The sequence below is a fragment of the Phoca vitulina genome, unplaced genomic scaffold (assembly GCF_004348235.1).
Source record: "Phoca vitulina isolate PV1807 unplaced genomic scaffold, GSC_HSeal_1.0 scaffold50, whole genome shotgun sequence".
NCBI classification, from domain to species: Eukaryota; Metazoa; Chordata; class Mammalia; order Carnivora; family Phocidae; genus Phoca; species Phoca vitulina.
In genome coordinates this window covers 4,852,562-4,871,711 of record NW_022589753.1, presented here as the reverse complement: position 1 = coordinate 4,871,711, position 19,150 = coordinate 4,852,562, and the positions used below count along the sequence as shown (strand labels likewise).

At 48.4% G+C, this 19,150-nt stretch overlaps 2 protein-coding genes across 3 annotated transcripts in view; both read right to left on the bottom strand.

Moving 5' to 3' along the window:
- Positions 1 to 341, bottom strand: part of ANKRD60 (ankyrin repeat domain 60) — a 10,265-nt gene extending 9,924 nt beyond the window's left edge. Inside the window, exon 1 of the mRNA XM_032387575.1 lies at positions 180 to 341. Within this exon, the coding sequence (XP_032243466.1) occupies positions 180 to 341 (162 nt within the window). The remainder of the gene's footprint in view (positions 1 to 179) is intronic.
- A 426-nt stretch (positions 342 to 767) lies between these two features.
- LOC116621721 (serine/threonine-protein phosphatase 4 regulatory subunit 1-like) overlaps positions 768 to 19,150 on the bottom strand; it is an 81,701-nt gene continuing 63,318 nt past the window's right edge. For both annotated transcript variants that reach the window (XM_032387676.1, XM_032387677.1), the window contains 11 exons: positions 18,433 to 18,617; positions 16,882 to 17,339; positions 14,645 to 14,838; positions 11,866 to 11,961; positions 10,807 to 10,992; positions 10,385 to 10,546; positions 9,366 to 9,466; positions 7,086 to 7,206; positions 6,154 to 6,288; positions 3,549 to 3,690; positions 768 to 2,768 (listed from right to left, as the gene is read on the bottom strand). In XM_032387676.1, the coding sequence (XP_032243567.1) occupies positions 2,611 to 2,768; positions 3,549 to 3,690; positions 6,154 to 6,288; positions 7,086 to 7,206; positions 9,366 to 9,466; positions 10,385 to 10,546; positions 10,807 to 10,992; positions 11,866 to 11,961; positions 14,645 to 14,838; positions 16,882 to 17,339; positions 18,433 to 18,617 (1,938 nt within the window). In that variant the 3' untranslated portion in view covers positions 768 to 2,610. The remainder of the gene's footprint in view (positions 2,769 to 3,548; positions 3,691 to 6,153; positions 6,289 to 7,085; positions 7,207 to 9,365; positions 9,467 to 10,384; positions 10,547 to 10,806; positions 10,993 to 11,865; positions 11,962 to 14,644; positions 14,839 to 16,881; positions 17,340 to 18,432; positions 18,618 to 19,150) is intronic.

Below are 19,150 nucleotides of genomic sequence, written 5' to 3'. Positions count from 1 at the left end.
CCCCACGTCCCCCCGCCCCGCGCCCGGCAGAGCCCCGCGGACGGCCCCAGGAGCCTCCAAGCTGCTCTCCGGGTCACTAACTGTAACCTGGCAGCCCTGAGGACCCCTCCAGGCCCCCGCCGTTTGCAATACAGTCTTTGCAAAATTCAGGGCCTCCGGCCTGGAGTGAATCGCCCTACACCCTCCCGGCATGCCTCGTCCGGGGTTGTCAGGTGCGGTCTGCGGCCGTGCTTAACGATCCTATTTCTGGCACCGGTGAAAAGCCCCACGGAGCTGGGCCCGGCGCTCAGGCCGCTCCGGAAGCGGGAGCCGGGCCTTCGTGAGGGTCTGCAGAGCCCCATGAAAACCCATCAGTTCTGAAAACGCTCTCGAATTCTCCGAGGGAGAAAGGTGCTGATGAAAACACTCAGCAAGGGGGAAACGTCCACTTGGCGCGAGGCTGAGCCGGCTCCATTGTTAAGATGCCTTTCAAGGGAGCTCCATCTGTGAGAAACCCATCTCGTGCTTTTCCATTAATTCACCCAAGAGGAGGCAGAGTGTTCAAGTACACAGGAAGCTTACGTGTGATGATCAAATCACAAACACTCAGCACCCCACACCTAGGAACAATTAATACACAAAGAGCTGTAGTGATGGGGGAAGGAGCACGAGAGAAAGGAAGGCGAGGAGGGGGGCAGAACCACATCAGAAAAATCTCAGTTGTTACAAAAGAAGAATAAAATGTGAGCCTTAAACGTACTTTTTGCAGAGAAATTAGTCTTAAAACAAAAACAAAAACAAAACTTTGCACCGGAAAGGCATTCATATTAAGTTATAGACCATTTTTAGTGTATAAGCTGAACTTTTTAAGGTTGGATTTTTTTAACAGAGTCTCTACAAGCACATTTGTTTCAGCATGCAAATTCTACACATCGCAACACAGACTGAGGTTTTTTTTTCTCCTTAATGGAAAGTGAAGCTCTGCACAGAATACAAAATTCCAGGTGAATAATTCTACTTGCCGCCAGGTCAACAGATTTTAACAATACGACAATCGCAATTTCTAGACAATAAAAAAATTAAAAATTGTTTGTTACTGAAGCAAAACAATGTCTCCATCTATTTACTTTAGGCAAGTATTGAACACAAAATGGACTGATTGATTTTTGTTTCTCTTAATACGTAGCCGCCACAATTTATTAGCTCACACTCTGCGGGAGTTGCCCAAATGCTACCCTGGGTTACAATTTGAAATTCTCACACATGTACCTTATTTTCTTTGGCACAGTATAGATTCCTTCCTTTCTTTTTAAAGAATCAGCTCAGTGGAATTTGGGGGAGGGGGACAACATCCTGTATACCAGGAAATTCAATATATAGCTCCAGAAATTTTATTTTTAAAAAAGGGAGAAAGAAAAGACAAGACAGACAAGAAAAAGATCCAAGGAAAGAATGGCAATAGCAACATGCCCTTTGCGGCCAGCTCTTGAACCCCAAATGGGCCACTCCTTCCTTCCTTTATGCCTGCTTTCAAGAAGATTAAAAATAGAAGCAAGAAAAATAACATGAGCCTACATGTTATACAGAATTTAATGAAACGTTTATAGAATCTCAAATTATTCACAAAAACCCTGTTTAAGTTCTAGAGCATCTTAGTCTAAATTTTAAAAGCATGAAATCTAAATTCGGTGTACTTAAGTCAAATTGAAGAGTGTCATAATTTAACCCCCAAATCCCTGACAAGTATATGGACTGATCAGAACTGTGGGTTCCTAGTCTCTGTTAAAGATTCTAAAGCATTAGCTATAAAGTCACTATCCGTGCATCTCAATGATCAATTTCCCTCCTGCATTCTTAAACGTAGGATAATAAATCCATGTAAGAATGAAAAATCTTTCTACTTTCTGCCTCTGTCAAAGGCCAGTACAGCTTTATGGATACAGTCACCGCAAGAAGGGGAGGGACAAGTGCCTGAGGAAAAGTTCCAAGTACAGTTTATACAAAAGTACAACATTAGAAAGACTGCCATAAATCATTCTTTAGTAGATTTCCTTAACTATCACATTTTTCAAAAGTAAACAAATTGGGCTATATTTGCAGCAATTCAAAGTGGAGCATAAATTTAAATGATGTATTTGTTCTGTTCACTGATAGGAGGCTAATATTACGTTAATATATTTTCTTCCTGTCAGGAGTTATTTACATATGTACATTATTTCAGTTAAAAATAAAATGCAATACCATAAACTATATTTTACAGGAAAGCATGAGGGAAGCCAAATATGCAAGTCTCTTAAAGACTTAAAAGCTCCTAATAAACTACTTTATTTTGGGAGGAAGGGGGCTTTAAATAGTATAGTCAGTCTGTCATGGAGAAGGCGATCTGACGCTATGGAGACCCCCGTGCCCAGCTAACCACCTGGGCCTACCACCTTGTCGCGGGCATCCCTCAGCAGGCAGGGGCGCCGAGGGTGGTGCCCGTCCCAGGTGCAGTCCCTGGGGCTGCGGATGGGAAAGGGCTCATGTGAGTGCCCGGCCTCAAAGTTTCAGAAATCTTTCCTCCCTCGGCAGGTGCGGCACAGTCAGACCCCTGACAAGCGGAGGTGAGCGGTCTGTGGGATCCCGGGGCGGCTAATTCCGTTCCTCCAGCACAGGCCTGTCTGCGGTGCTCCGCCGCTTTGGCTCCAGGGCGGCAAAAAAGGACACATCTGGGTCCCGGTCTGACTGCAGAGCCAGGACGGTCTCTTCAACGACTTGAAGATGAGGGTTACCGGCATTTCTCAAGTACGCTAAAGAGAGAAAACGGGAGTTTGGCTCACATGCACCTTGAACTGGGCTCCGAAACAGACTCGAGTGCTGGGGGGTTTTTAAACCACACCTCAGGACAATAAATCACTTCACAGAGTAACCACATACGTAAGGCCTTCGCAATGATAACATGACTGCTTTCGTCAAGGAGTAACTTCCTCAATTTCGAAGATGGACTCCCAAGAACGGCTATGCGTATTTTTTAAATTATAGTTTAAAAACTTTGCATGTCACCTTTCCTTCCCTCCACTACCAAAGAACGGCCAGTGTGTGGCTGGCAGGGAGGGGAACAGGCGGCTGGCAGGGCGGGGCGGGGCGGGGCTGGGGGCGCGGCGGGAAGACAGGCACTTGCCGGGACCGGCTGGAAGGGGTCGGCTCCGCACGTGGGGCAGGTGCGAGCTTGCCGTCCAAAGGACGCAATGCTGCGTCACGTCCTATTCAGGACCTAGTAATAGGCTGCAAACCTCACCGTAATGAAGGCTTACGTTGGCTGCCTTTCATAATGTCTGTGTCATAACTCAACGTTTACCAAAGTTTCCCCCATTTCTAGAAGACTGTGAAGTTCTGCATTTTACCATGAAGCTCCTTAAATGTAAAAACTAAACCACCATTTTATAAATAACAAAATATTCTGCATAAAAGTTAATACATCAATTTATATAATGTCTGAAGTATGCGATCAGACAAGTTTCTAAAGAGGAAGACTAGTTGCTGCTTGGTGAACTTTAAACTGTGTAAGTTCGGAAAAACGGTCCACATACCCTTTTCCAACAGCGTCTGACGCAGAGCTTTGGCCAGCAGAACCCTCACATTTGGCACAGGATCTGAGGCAAGGCTTAAAAGGCTGGGGAGCAAGTGTTCAACGAACTGGTCCACAGGGATGCACTCCTCGCTCACCACCGCCTGCCACAAGAGAAAGCCACAGCCAAAGAATTGATACTTCTCCACGGTGGTCAGCAGGTTTCTTCTAAAAACACCCTTCCACAATTCCAAAGAAGTAATTTCGGGGTCTGCTGGTCTGAGGAGTGTGTGTGTGTGTCTGAATCTGAAAATCTCAACCACTGAATTTGGTTAGAAACACAGTTAACAATTTCTAAGTCCTCACCAAGGACTGAGTTATAGGTGGTATAAAATTTGGTGAAGAAAATAAAGGATTCTGAGTCAGACAGGCCTAGCTTCAAACCTAACTTGGTCACTTACTAGCTTCATGGCCTGGAGTGAGTGGCTTCACCTTTCTGGGCCTTGGTTTCCCCACCTGTATAATGGGGAAGTACGGGGGGGGGGAGAATGGCAGATCATTTTTGCAAAGAATCTAGCAAAGCACCCACCAATGAAGGCTGAGGGCCCTCCCCTCTGTTACTCACCAGAATTCGGGTTCTGAGGGCCAGCGCCAGGCCTGTCTAGTGCCAGCCAGCCCCAGACTCCCATGCAGGCCCGGCCCCCTCTGTGAACACCTGACAAACGCTGCCTCGGCACACTGCCACTCCGCTGACAGAGGCCTACAGCTCCCGGCCAGCCATGGAAGCCAGAGTGAGCCCAGTTTTACAGGGGAGGAAACTGTGGTCTGGTGTGGGGCCACCGCAGGTCTCCTAATCAACGAGCACCAGCGACTGGGGGGGGGGGGGGGGAGTCCAAACCAGGAGTGTGGATTCTAAATCCTGCACACCTTCCCGCGACAGGGTGACAAGAGCTGTGGGTGTCCACTAAGTGTTTCCCAGGTGCTGGGCGCATGCGAGGCCAGGCAGAGGCAGCAGCTCATCCCCCTCTGCAGCGTGGGCCCTCATCGGCCCCCAGGTCAGGCTCGCTCCCCTGAGCGGCACTGAAATAACCATCAAGTGACCCCCCCCTTCCTTTTGTCTGTCTTGTCGTGGGTTTTCTAAATCTTATTAATAATTCGTGAAAGCGCATACACACTGATTTTTCCTGAAGAAAATTAGTGGGTGTTTTTTTCCTTTTGTCTCATCATGGATTTTCTAAATCTCAGATCAAGAATTAAAAGACAAAAGCAAAGATATCTCATTTAGGGGCGCCTGGGTGGCTCAGTCGCTAAGCGTCTGGCTTCGGCTCAGGTCATGATCCCAGGGTCCTGGGATCGAGCCCCGCACTGGGCTCCCTGCTCTGCGGGAAGCCTGCTTCTCCCTCTCCCACTCGTTTGTGTTCCCTCTCTCGCTGTGTCTCTGTCAAATAAATAAATAAAACCTTAAAAAAAAAAAAAAGATAACTCATTTACCAAGACTTATACGGACTTATGGACTGAGCCCAATCCCTCATTTACAGGATTGGCTTCTTCCTCACAGAAGTCTGTGGCGTCAGGCCTGTGGTTGTGAATCTGGCACTTTACTCAGCCACCCACTGCCCTTTTCAAAGCAGACCACGAAAGTACCCTGTGATGCCCCGCCAGCCCAACAGGGGGCCCTGGTGAGTCCTTTGGTGGGGGAACTGGGTATGAGGGTCAGCCAGAGTCCAATTACAGCTTTACTGTAATATTGCAAAGCTGGGTGACAGGCTCATGGAGAGTCCATACTATTCCCTCTACCTTTGTACATGCTTGAAAATGTGCAAGGGGAAAGGTTAAAACTTTTTAAATAACACGTTAGCAGAAAAAAAAAAAAAAATCACGGTGTTAACACTTCCTGTGTGCTCTTGATAAAGTTACTTAACCTCTCTGGGCTTTAGCTGCTTCACCTTAAACAACTGGTCTGAAAGTACATGGGTGTGACATGCTTGATACACGGCCGATCTTAACCGCCGAGGATCAAATGTATGTATGATGAGCCACCTGGCATACAGAGGCGTCCAAGAAATGGCAGCCATCAGCCCCAGCCAATCTGACCCGCACCATTTCCAGGACACTAAGTAGAGAGGGTGACCAGAGATGCTGGACAGGCTGACATGAACTTCACTTCAGAGGGATTCAACAGTCTCTGCCCTAACCTACTGCTCTGTTCTTCACCCCACCTTCCCTGCCAGGCAGCTGGCTGAGGGCAGGGACAGGGATGACCACAGCCCTGGCCTGGGCATGGCAGAAGCAGGGCTCTGGGCCCCGCCCTCACCTCACCAGATGGAAGGTGCCGGGGGAGCAGGAGTTTGTTCACTCTCTGTCTGCGGCTTCTAGAACACGCCCAGCACACAGGAGACATTCAGTCAACATCCACAGGCCGAATGCACAGATGGGTGGGGTAACCCTGGGCCCATCCTTCTGCCTGACTGGGCCGATCACAATCTCCTGTGAGATAAAGGGGTTCGGTCCACTGATCCCCAAATTCCCAGCTGGTATTTCAGGGCTGGGATTCTGTGTCTGGTGCATCTGATTAACAGTCCACAGCAACATAAGCCCAGGGGAGATTCCCCCCAGGCCGTGCTAACCTGACAAATGAAAGCGAAAGCTTGCCTTCCAACCCACTTAGCGCAGTGCCGGAACCTTACGATGAGCTCACTGATGAAATTTAACCCCAGTGCGCGCTCACTGTGGGAGTAGAACTTCTGCAGAATGGCCACCACCTGTGAAAAGTATCAGAGGTGCACATTTAAAATGCTGCCATCCGTTTGAATTATGAATCCTACTCAACACAGAAACCAGACATTTTTATGCACCTTTAAAATGAATCTATAAGCAAGGGAGAGAGTCATTTTTGTCACGGTCATCATTAGAACACAGAGGAAAAAAGATGTTCAAATATATGACAACGCACATACACACACTCACCCACGTGAAACCCTTCATAAAAATGAAATTTAAAAAGGGACCGGCATTAGAAAAGAACATTCTTAATCTTAAGATTCCAAATTTTAGAAAATGGTCCCTTGCATAATAACTAAATCATTACCTTTCAGAACATGTCATTTTTATAAAACTGTAATAGCATGAGAGTACCTTAGTAAATCAATATTTTCAAGTGACACCCCCCCCCCCCCAGTATTCAGCTGGTATGAGCCCACATAAAACAGGATCAGCTCTTCTACATTGGAGCTCTTGCTCACTACTTTTCTACAAAACCATGCTGCCGAGTAAGCCCAATCTGTGTTTAAAAGGAACACTAAGCCATGGTTTGAAGGGTTTCTTAAATAAAATGACTTATCTACAATTTCTATCACTGAAGCGTACAACTTAAGAAAAAAACCATGTTATGTATTGATAAAACTGTAATACATTTCCCTAATTTCAAAATTTAAAAGCTGGTTTCATAGGTATACTGAAAAATCAAGAGCAGAAAATAAAGGAGTTAAAATGGAAGGAACATAAATATTCCTATTTCCAAAAATCACAAACAACAACAACAAAAGCCATGATTCCTTACTAGTTTGAAGGAGATCCACCGAACTTCAGAAACTTTATCTGCACACAACTTTAAGGCAATATGCATTAAGTAATCATAAACATCATTGGGATTATAGAGTTCCAAAATGAGTATCAGCTGTCTGAAATTAAAAAAGAAAGAAAGAAAGAAAATTATTTGGGGGGACAAAAAAAAAAACACCTTACTAATTTCTCTTTACTCTCACTTCATCTTACAGACAAAAATAGCCAGGCTGGGAGATTAAGGCAAATGAAGACCCAGCAAGGCTTTCCATCAGTGAAATGCCAAAAGCAGAAAGCGGAGTGAAATACCACGCAAAGAAAAAGTGGAAAAAAAAAATAAATCTTCATTCTTCATCTCACGCACTCAAATCAAACAAAAAGGAAATAAATTAAACTTTGTAAAACAGAGGCTGAGAAATTTATGAATAGGGATACTATTTCAATTTGAGGTTATCGGTTCGAGAGCACATAAAACTTTGCAAATCAGATAAGGTAAAAATAGCCAGGCCGCTGAAGTTCCCAGAGATGCCGGGGCGCAGGAAGGCTCGGGGAGCTCGCGCCGCCCGGCCCCGGCCCCCAGGCGGCGGGCAGCGAGCGGCGGGCGGCGGGCGGCCCGGCGCGGTCCGCTTGCAGAGAACCGCGCGCGCCAGCTCTTCACTCCGAGGGAAAGAAAGCGTGCGGGAGACGGCTGGCTGGGAAAACCTGCCACCAAAGCTTTCACTGTTTTCTAAATGGGGATGGAGAGAAGGGTATCAAAATAAATGGCATTACTTCCACGCTGGCAACGAAAGGAAATGAAAAAGAGATTGGAAGGAAGTTAGAATCAGAAACCAGGAGTGCCGGTGAATACTTTCATATCAAAAAGCACTGTTTTCAGAAAAATGATACCAATATCATGGTCAGGGGGAGCACAGAATTCATATCAGTGGCTCTGGCTTCAATAACCACGGCCGAGATGGAAGATAGCCAGAGCTCGGAGATAACGCTGTCGGCGGCGCGAGCCCTGCCGGCCCGGCCCCATCCCCGTGCCCGTGCCCGTGCCGGTCCCCCGGCCCCCGGCCCCCGTTCCCCGGCCCTCGGCAAGCGGGTCAGCCCGGCCCCGGTCTCTTGGTCGCGATCCTGGCCCCGGGAAAGCGGGTCAGCCCGGCCCCAGCCCCAGCCATGAGCCCGGGCCCCGGGCCCGTTCCGCGGTCCCGGCGCCCATTTCTGGCCCCATCCCCGGCCCCCACCCCGGCCCCGGGGAAGCAGGTCCGCCCGGCCCGAGACGGACCTGGCCGAGTTCCCTCGCACGGCCGCTAGAGGGCGCGATGCTTTCATGGAAAACGTGGGCCTGTTTTTCTCTCAGAATGTAAGCTGGGAACACGGCATAATGACTAAAACCTCAATCTCTCAAATTAAGCATAATGATTAAAGATCACAGCAAAGAGAAAATCTTTTAGTTTGCCCCTGGCATCGGCCAAATCATATCCTGAATAGCTGCAAAAGCCTGATGGATTTCTACAGCAAAGATAATGATTTGAGAGATTTCTAGTTGAGGGTAAGAAAAATGAAAACTAAAGCTGGGGAGATAAACCCCGGGCAGGGGCAAACCTAACACCAGGCCGCCCACCATCACCACCAAATGCACTCGGCACCAAGCAGAGCACGTCGCAAAGCACGCCTGGGGAAGGGGACTTTAGCTCTTTATTCAAAGCTTTAGCTCTTTTAGAACCGGGCACACCTTTGACATCTCACCGGCCAGCACAAGCCAGGATTAAATAAGTCCTTCACGCACAAAATGACGTGCAGAAAGCAGCCACCTTGGGGGACGTTTTTATCTAATAATCGTCTCGTCTGGGTGAGACCTTTCCGTGTCTGTCTCTGTCGCGTCATTTTCTTTAGAAGCTGAAGTGCATACACCACGCTGTGCCCTGCAGAGAGGGCTACACTCAATGTTCAGAAAAGCTCTGGCAAAAACTCTTCCGATTAACAGGAAAATATTGAAGAGTGGGTGATTCATCTTTTATTTGGTTCGAATAAATTGCCTTATAGAACAGCAGAACACACTAAGTCCACAGTGACTCGAGCCCTGTCTGCATCTGAAAATGAATGTCTCCCCGGAGACCGTGGTATTTGTAACTTAGAGCTTCGGAATTCACTTTATCCCTTAATAAAAACATAATCTCTTTATCCAAAAGAACACTATTACTGCTAGTTTAGAAATCAATTATAAGGTAGGAAAATTAAGAATTATTCCATCTAATTTGCCTTCTCATATCCCCAAACAGGTTTTACTTACTCTGCTAGTTCATATCGAAACCTCCAATTCCTGCTGTTATCGGTCACTACAAATTCTTGAAGCTGATAAAGATATTCTCTCCTCTTGTCTTCATGAAGCAACTATTTTTTAAAAATGTACACATAAATAAAAATAGAGAATCTCTCAAAATGACCCCAAATATACTGTCTGATCACACTTGAAGTTATACACTTGTTCCCAGCAAGAATTGGGCATTCCCCTAATGCCTTGAACTCCATCCATCACCCGGGGTGGCTGTGAATTAACGTTGCTGGGAACAGACCTCACGGGGACCCCTGAATGCTTCCAACCTTTCCCCCGGTGAGTGTATGTGCTTGTGTGTTCCCACATGCCCCCAGCTCTTCCTTCTCTCATCATTTCCTGCCTGCAAACAACACGTATGTGTGTGTGTTCCGAAGACAACGCCGCGGCTGCTTCCCGGGGAGCTGGCTCTGCTCATGTATGCCGGCACCACGAGAGAAAAGCCAACCCAGTGCATCATGCAGCCCAGTCTGTCAAGGGCAGCTCGTGGTCATGTGGATGCAAGTAATTAGTTTCTCTAGGTCATTTTTAAAGTCTTATTTTTACACTCATCATTCCTTTAGGAAAAAAAATTAAAAAGGCAAGCAGGGAAGCAGCAATGTCTTGCAGAGAAAGCCCTTCATGCAGAACTGAGATTGGGTTTCGGCTGGGCTCTTCCCCTGGGTGACTCCGGGCACGCTGCGCGCTACCCCCGGGGGGCCTGGGCTCCTTCTCCCTCACAGAGCATGCTAGGCTACATGTCTGCTATCCTCCACAGAATTAGGACTCCAAGGGACAGGAAGATTACGAGGAAAGATATAAAAATATTTACCCATCACTGAAAGAACACCCACTGTAAAGACTCTGGATGGTATACTTCAACCGGAGAAACCCAGACTAGCTGCTTTCTGTTGTCCATGGACACTTTCCACAGCCCGACTTTAAGAATTGTTTTGAAGAGGGAAGGTTTGTTTTTTATATGTAATCCTTCTTCCTACCTTTAGAAAATCATACAGGTGTTTAAGAATTCCTATTCGTACTTCATCCAGGTCCTTTAAAAATCCATTGAAGACGGGCACCAGGTCAGCTGCTGTGAGCTGGTCCCCCAGAATCACGGCCAGCTCGTGGATGGAGAAGGCCAGGGTCCGACGCACCTTCCACTGGGGGTGCACAGGAGCCCAGACAAACCGAGGAAAGCAAGCACAAGGCCATGTTACCAAGAGCGTTACGTGGCGCTTCTAGAATAAACCTGACACTGCCGGCGCGGGCCGCCACGGGCTCCATTTCATCGGAGCCCCATCAACATGGCGACGGCTCCCGCAGCAAATACAGGCCGGCGAGCCCCGCCGCGCCCCCCTTTTCTTCCCCGGCAGATGGGCCACCCCATTTCCATGGGTGCCTCTGAAAGGGCTCCTTTTACCTGCACGTCGGAAGCCAGCGTTTCGTACGTGTGTCTCAGGCAGTGCCAGTTCTGCCTGCCCAGGGTGAGCGCCACCCCGGGGAGGCTGTAGGCGCAGTGTTTGGCTATGTCAATGTCGACAGTCTGGGCGCGAGCGGGGTCGGTCATCGACACATACTGATCGAGCAGGGGCTGAGGTATTATATCCTGGGAAACAGCAGAGCAAGGAAACCATCATGCTTGCAGGAAAGAAGGAGAATACTCGGGAAAAACAAGGGGTCTGGGACTTGGGGGTGAAAACAGCAAAGCAGAGATGTCGGGGGAAGAAGAGGCCTCTGAGAAGCTCGGGGCTCTGGACTGGCGGACTTCTTGGTCTGCAGGTGAAATCTTCAACTGGGACGGAACGATGCTAAAGCAAGGCCCACACTAATCTTTTCCCCATTCGTCTAACATTTGATATCCCAGAGAACAGTGTGGGCACCAAGGTTTGGTTAGCCTGATGCACACAGCTCTTGAAAATGGAAACACTCTTCCCTTGTAGCTACCCAGCACCTAGAGCCCCGGCCCGGACACGCCGATTGTCACTAGCTTTTTCCAACTGACGGGACAGCGCCTTCCTATGACATCACTCACTTACCTTCTCTTCCGTCAGGACAAGGGGATACGATAATTTAAAACATTTAAGAGTTCTTACATAGCACAAGAGCCTAGCCACAAGACAGAACAAAGACAAACACAGGTCAATCAAAGAATCTGTCAAAAACTTTTCAGACAACAACATAAAAAACCCTGAAATGACTTGTATAAATAGACACTAAATGCTCATGTACAGATGTCAGGTTTTTTCTCCTATTTGACTTGTTTTATTAAAATACTATTCTAGATTGTTCAAAAGAGACTTTAGTACTCCTTTAGAATTTGTTTTTTAATAAGTTAGAGAGGAAATTGTAGCAACACAAACGAGTGAAGCTACGTCATTAATATTGACGGAAGAAAAATATCTGGTTCCCATGGCCATTCTTAAATTTGACTCCCAGAAAAGGTGACATTTTGAGCTGCTTTTCTTTTCAAGGAACAAACCTGTAATTTAGATTTATTCTCCTCAAGTGGGGCGGGGAGATGCCTCTGCTCCATCTCCAGCTGGTCAATGGCCCCACCGCAGGGTTTGCCGGGGTCCTGCAGAGTTGATTGGACACATTAGCAACTTACCCCAAACAGAGAGCCATCCTATCATTCTCCCTTCAAAGAATCCTCTTTCGGTGCTGGAAATGACCTCTGCAGACCAAGACCAGTGCTTCCCTGCAAGTCAGGGGTCTCTCTCCAGATGTTAAAAAAGACATCTGCACAGGCATAGATGACATGGTCGGTGATTTTAAGGGCCAAGGCAAACAGATATCATGCATTTTCATCTCAAGACTGCTTGAGGCCCTTAAAGAAGACAGGCTGGATGTCCATGAGGAGCCACCACTTGAGTCTGCACTGACCATTCTTTAAGCCCCAGCGTCCCAGGGTGGTGAACCAACCCCCTTTTAAGAGTCACACGATTAAGACAGAGACCACCCCAGACGGCAGGGCGAGCAAGCACATCCAGTATTTCTTGGGAGCTGGAGATGTGCAGCAATGTGGACCCGTCAGGGTGGATGGACAGGCAAGGAGAAGACCTGTCTAATTTGGGGGAAGGTGTGGCCGATAAAGGAGTATTTACCTGGAAAACTATCCTCGATTTTCACATGTACAAACACTTCTAATGTTTGCTGATGAACCTTTACAGTAGGTTAACAATTAAAATGAGCAAGAACACTCAACAGTGACATATTGGTCTCTGATCATTGATTACATTAGCGGAGATGAACCTGACCTTCTCCTCCACCTGTCACATGGGTTCCCACGTGCACTTGAAATGTCATACTGTCTACCAGCTTAATGGATCCTGACAAATCAGCTCAATATATGATCCAGGAAAGTCGATTAATACACCGATAGATGCTTCGTTTGCTCTGAGGCACACTACCACGGCCTTCAATTCCCAAGATTTTCACTGAAATATAGTGCTTATTTTAATAGAGGACAGGATAAAACAGAAATATTTTGGCATGATAACCTAAGACCTCAATTTCTCCAAGTTCATAAATTCATATATATTAATGTGTAATAAATCATTCTTCTTCTTTCGGCAGTTACTCTGGTTCCAAAGTCTTCAGCGCAGTTGGCATGAACAGCACTTCCTCCAGGAGCCACGTGAGGTTAGGTACACCACCACAGGCCAGAGCAACCTCCAAAGGCACTGTGAGGTCATCGCCCCAGAGAACCACCGGGCAGCCAAAAGACACAGGTGAGAAGCAACACACCTCCCCTCCCCGCCCTGCACGGGGCATCTCGCAACTCAGATGATGCACTAAGAAGGCAGGGTAGAAGCAGGGAGCAGGGTCAACGTCAAGGAGCCGAGTTAACCAGCCCCCTGGCCTCAGCCGCTCTTCTGTCGTCTCTACGAGACAACACCATCCTCATCATTTAAGCTCTCGGAGTTTTTTGGTCCCTTTTCCTTCTTTTGCAACTGGATGCATCCTGACTGATCCCAGTGGAACCTAAGAATCAAGCTGCAAATTCAAGAGCCCTGACATCCCACAACATAAACCAAAGGTCTGCTTGCACCAGCCCTTCAAAATCCTTCATGCAACAGAGCCAACTTGGAGGAATCTGTTCGTTTCCCTTTCTCTCACTTCTGCACGTGACAAAGAAGCCCCAGTCCGATCAGGTCTCCGCCACAGTAGACGTGGCCACGCCTTTCTACCTAACATGTGATTTCCACATTCCAGGCAACACGGGTAACAACAACCATTTTCTTGCCTATTTCTGAAAACAAACCAGCAAAATAGGATATCCCCTCATTTCTTACTAATCGAAGACAACTGTCAGCAACTCCTAAACACTTTATATTCAGGCTTTTAAGTGGGTCTTTTGTTTTGTTTTATTGGAACAGGCCTAGAGGGGAAGGGAGGTGGTAAGTTCATTTAATTGCTAAGATAGAATTATCCACTGCGTGGATGGTGGAGCAATTGGTACTCTGGCCTTCAAGACCACGGGCTGGAAGAGATATCCATCATGGCACAGGAAGTGAGGAGACGCCAACATGCCCAGGACTTTATGATCTTGGACCCCACCCTAATTTTAATTCTCTAGCCTTGCCCCGACCTGGGAAGGACCCCAGCTCAAAGTGGTCAGAGCAAGTCACTAGGAGTGAGGAAGCCATCAGAGCCTCCCAACCCCTCGCGAGCTGGAAGGCTAGGGAGACTTAAAGTGCGAGAGAGTTGTGGGCCCCTCCTCTCCCTGGATGTGTCTCACAGGGGCTAGTTCCAGGTTGCAGGATAAAAGCCACTGAGCCGCTGGCTTTTCCAAGTCTCTCCTCCAAGAAACAGCAGGCCAGTACCACTACTGGGGTGACCACGTGCCCAAAGAGCGTCTCCAGAGCGAGGGCCTGACGCGGTGGTCCGCCTGCTGAGGCCGAGGCCGACTTTCAGTTCTAGGAGCCGCGGAACCCACCTTGTGCTATTATGACTAAAAGCTGTAAAACAGCAGTGAAATCGGGCACTTAGATGGTTAATCCCCACAAAGAACTGAGACTCGACATCTTTGGAGAAGAGGGAAGGTACTCGTTGGTCTCTCCTCTCCTGTTTTTGTGGAGGAGAGTCAGGGTTATCAATCACCTGATTGATTGGTTGTCTAGTTATCCAAAACATGACCTTAAGAATAAAATTAAATTTGCCATTTATCATCTCTGCCAGGATATATTAATAAAAGAAAATGCAGCTTTGTGATTTCTGTCACATCGTCTGGGCAGAGGGAGAGGGCAAACACGTACTGTGCTTTGTAATATCCTGGGCTCGGAGAGCTCCTTCTGCGATGATGAAGCCGACAGAGCCGTCTGATTGTCCGAGGCAGGGCTGGGGTCGGAAACGGACCCCTCATGCCGACCTTCCATCGGCTGGTGCTCGGGCTCATTCACAGAGTCAAGCTGTGCGGCTCTCAGAGCAGCTGATAAGACCTGGACCTGAGCTGCAGGAAGAGAAGTTCCAAGAATTTTAATAACTTTATTTGATTTGTAGGGATTCACTTGAGAAGGATCTTCACAACGAGACAGTCTGGACGCAGGCGCCCCACACACGGGCGCACCTTCCACACACCTGTCCCTGCAGTAAGCATGCTCTGCAGTCCCAGAATGAGCTCTTGGGGAGGTGGTGATATTTAGGGCCATTAACTTTAACTATTCCAACTAAACGCCAGCCATGCACAGAGCATCAAATCTGAACTCGAAACGCCTCAATGAAGACAATCAGAGTTTGCTTCCATCATCTCTCACAGAAAGACAACACACTGTTCCTGAAGGCCAGTGTCTGGGAGGTCCACCTACTCGGTGAGGGGGTCCTGCTCCCCCATGTATAAAGGAGGATTGCTGCCTTCTCCGCAACTCCCGCCCAATGCACAGAAATCGATCCATCTCCGTACACACAGATGAGTACAGATCTTGCTCACCAAGCCCCAAGGACTATTCATTTGTCCACAGCATGACTGCTTGAGACCCTCCTAACAGCAGAAATGACATATTTCACACACCTTTCTGTAAAAACAATCTGATGTGCATGTCCCCAACCTCCAAACACACACACATACACACAATAGTTCCTACATCCTGTTTTCTACGAGGTAAATTCAGTAGACCTCAAGATTCATTAAAATGTTTAGAGCTCATAGCTGGCTCCCCACTCGGCCCAGGACAAGGTCCCACCTCCTTAGTGTAACCCATCAGGCCCTTCCCAATGGCCCAAGTCATGTTTCCAGATGCAGCCAGTCCACAAGTCCCCAGCGTGTCGTTTATTTCTGAAACTTTCGGGGTCACGGATCCCTCTGAGCTCTGATGAAAGCTATGAAAATGAGGCACACACGTATATGCAAAATTTTACAAACGATTTCAAGGGACTGAAAGAACCCTCTGACACATCCCTCCCCACTTCTCTGCATGGTGGGTTCCGAGCTGTCGTCTTTTGGGGCCCACGTGAAACGCCGCTCCCTCTGCAAGGTCTTCTCCCAGACATTTCCTCTGGCCCCAGGCGTCCTGCCCTGTGCTGCCACAGCACGTCCCGCCGCCTCCCGGCCCGGCCCCGGCCACACCCTGTACCAGTGGTGGCTTACGGAGCCCCCTCCATGAGACCCGTGTGCCCGTCACTGCTGCCCCAGCACCCAGCCCAGGGCCCACCACTGAGATGAATGCTGCTTTAGAAATGCGGTTTCCAAAACCAGAAACCAAAACCTTTGTCTATAGCTATTAGAAGTGATATGTTACATGTGCTCATTCCTTCGGCAAACATTGACTTAATTTCCTTTATAAATTTAAAGAGAAAGAATAATCACAGGGCTAACTGGATTTTCACATTTCCTTTCCCGAAAGCTTCACAAATCTTTGCCTGGCAACAGCAGCAAGTGTTGTTTTTCCCAATCTCCCCAACCCAAGGAAGAATACAAATATAGCACTGTTTAGAGCAAGAAGAGGCGTGATAATGGATATGGATCGCGAGGCCCGGCTCCCAGATCAGACGCTCAGTGGGAGCACTAGTCATAACATGAAAAACACCCCAAAGAAGAAGTTGTACTTTCCCTTGCTGTACAAAGACAAAAACCTTAAAGTTTGGCTAGGGCTGAGTTAATAAGCTCCAAAAGGAGCACCATCCTTAGCTGTTAATAACGAGAAAAAGCACTATAACGTGGAAAATGATGTAACAGCGTCCAAGCAGCTAATAAAATTTCCACTGTTATAGATATGCCCACAAACTCTGCCTTTCTATTAGAGCTGCCTTCAGCCTTACACAGCTGCAAACCAAGGAGGTAGAACCCTGGCGGGGCCCTGCACAGAGGTCCCCAGGGCTCTGGCAGTGCTGAGGCTGAGACCCTCTCCTGGCCATCTGTGCACAGTGGACATGAAGTGAGCGCACGCACACGCGCACCCACCCACACACACACACAGGCGCAGCGACACACAGGCCTGGCTAACGCCCAACCCAGAGACACCCTGTTTTCTCTTTAATCACAACGGACAACGTTTACCTTGAACGTCCGGATCATTCATCAGATGCTCCTGCAGACTATCGAGGACTTTCTGAATCTCGCTCCTGGCCACACAGCTGTGGTGCACGGTCTCGGGCCTGCTGCAGCCCTTTTCCTGGGGCCCAGCCTCACTCAGAAATAGCTCTAGGTCCTTGCTTATGTCAGGGAGAGGAGTTCGCCAATAAAGGAAATTACTGAATACATCCTCAGGACTCTCTGGGCAGGCAGAGGAGCCCGGCCCAGGGTGGCAGGGGCTGGGGAGGTTGTCCCCATCAGGGAGCTTCAGGGAGGCACCAGCCTCCGGGGAAAGCCTGGCTGACTCAGCTCCAGTCAAGGCAGGATCTTCCACTGAGTTTGCCATGAGGCCACCAGAGGAGCTACTGCTGTGCAGATCGCTGGTTCCTGTTGACGCGCCCTCCGTGGGCAGGTCCGGCTCCGTGTGTACCAGCTTCGTGGAACTAGGGGAAGATTGAGGGGAATACTTTTAGCGCCATGTAATGGACTGGAAGTAAAATGGGAAAACGTGAGCTCCACGTCCTCCCAAGCCCGGTCCTCCTCTCTACCTGGCCGCCCGACCTCCTGTGTCTCCCAGGGCCAGAAGCTCATAAGCTCACAAGAGCATAAAAGGTCCAATCATCCCCCTCTGCCCACCTGGGAGTATTATGTGCGCTGAAAATGTCTTGCACAGTTCAGCCGATCCCTCCATTCTATTCAAGTGGTGGATGAGCCCTGGCTTCTGCGGACACGCCCTCGGTGGGCAGACTGCATGCACTCACTGCTCGCCAGTGCCTCCACCAGGGGGCAGCCACCGGGACACAAGAGCCACCGAGACCACTGGGTGAGTCCTGAGCAGGAAGGTGCTGCACACAGGCCGGACACAGAGCAGGAGCTCAGTGAATTTTGACGGAGACAGATGGAGGGAAGGATGCACCAATGGTAAAAAGGATATGTACTCTCTGAGATGTAAAGTACCACTCTCCTGCTCCCGTGTGATGCTAGCAGGGGAGAGACGCTTACCAACGACCTCGAATGGTCTGGTTGGTGTGTACCCATCGGCCTCCGAGGAAAGATGAGAAACTCCAAGATCAATCACTAGAACTTACTAGAAAGGCAGGATGGCGTCCACTAATGGTGAGTCAGGACTGTCACCTGTACGTGCAGGTAACATCCTATATTTATGGGCATGTAACATTGCATGGTACAAACAGACATTTGGGAGACCTCACATCTTCCCTATGTAAATTATCCAAAGAACTTCATTAATCAAAAAGTAAGAGAAAATTTTCTTTATAGGTTATTTAATCACTACTCTCAATGAATATTTTATCTAAATTTAGGAGACACGGTAGCTTCATTATTTATAACCCAGTAGTCATGTTTCAAAATCATTACTGCAATTACTTTTGCTTCTTTACATAATTAAAGCTCTAATATCCCATCTTGCCCAGAAGGTCACTGTTACTAAAACTCCAGACAAGATAATTGCTAAAATTTTAGGTGGACACTTAAGGTGAAGCACGGGCCCTGGTAATTATCCTGCTTGGAGCTCACCAGGCCGAGGAAGTGTTACCACAACTGCCCGCACTGGGTGACCCGGAGGCAAGAGCAGAGTCCAAATCCTGAGCTGGTGGTCGGATGCTCAGGGTGCCGTCTTCTCGAATATAGAGGCCGGCCCTGGAGGGGTTCGCAAAGGTGGAAATGAAGGGGCCCAGGGACTGGAAGGCAGCCTGGCGCACCTGCAAACAGAGAGCACAGCGCGGTGAATGTGGCGTCGGCCAGGTGTGACCCAGGCCGGGCAGCTGGCCGACCACCAGGCTGGTCGCTGTCCGCCGAATTAGGTCCAAGCAGATTTACTGCTTTCTAAGGCGTTCTCCAAATTCCAAATTGACTCTTTTCAACAGAAATAAGGAGAACTTTAGTACCATCATGCAGTTTTTATTCTTCTAGAATTTTAATTCCAAATCAAGCAAGTCCAGACTTCATAAAGCACCTGACCAGACCGTATGAATCATGACAGGCGTGTTTGTGAGAGTAACAGCAAAGGTCACTCTCCACTGAGTGTTTCCCTTCTCACTCCTCAGCCCTATGATGTCCGGTCACTACAAATGTTACGGTGTGTGCCCCCTCCTTCACAGGCACCCAAGCTTTGGAGATTTCGAGTGCTCCAATCCCCATGAGGTCTAAGTAAGCCAATCAGGAACCGAAAAGACAAAATACATAGTCACAAGTCCAGAGGCCAAGATGAGGCCAGTCAGCGAGCTGCGGCTGG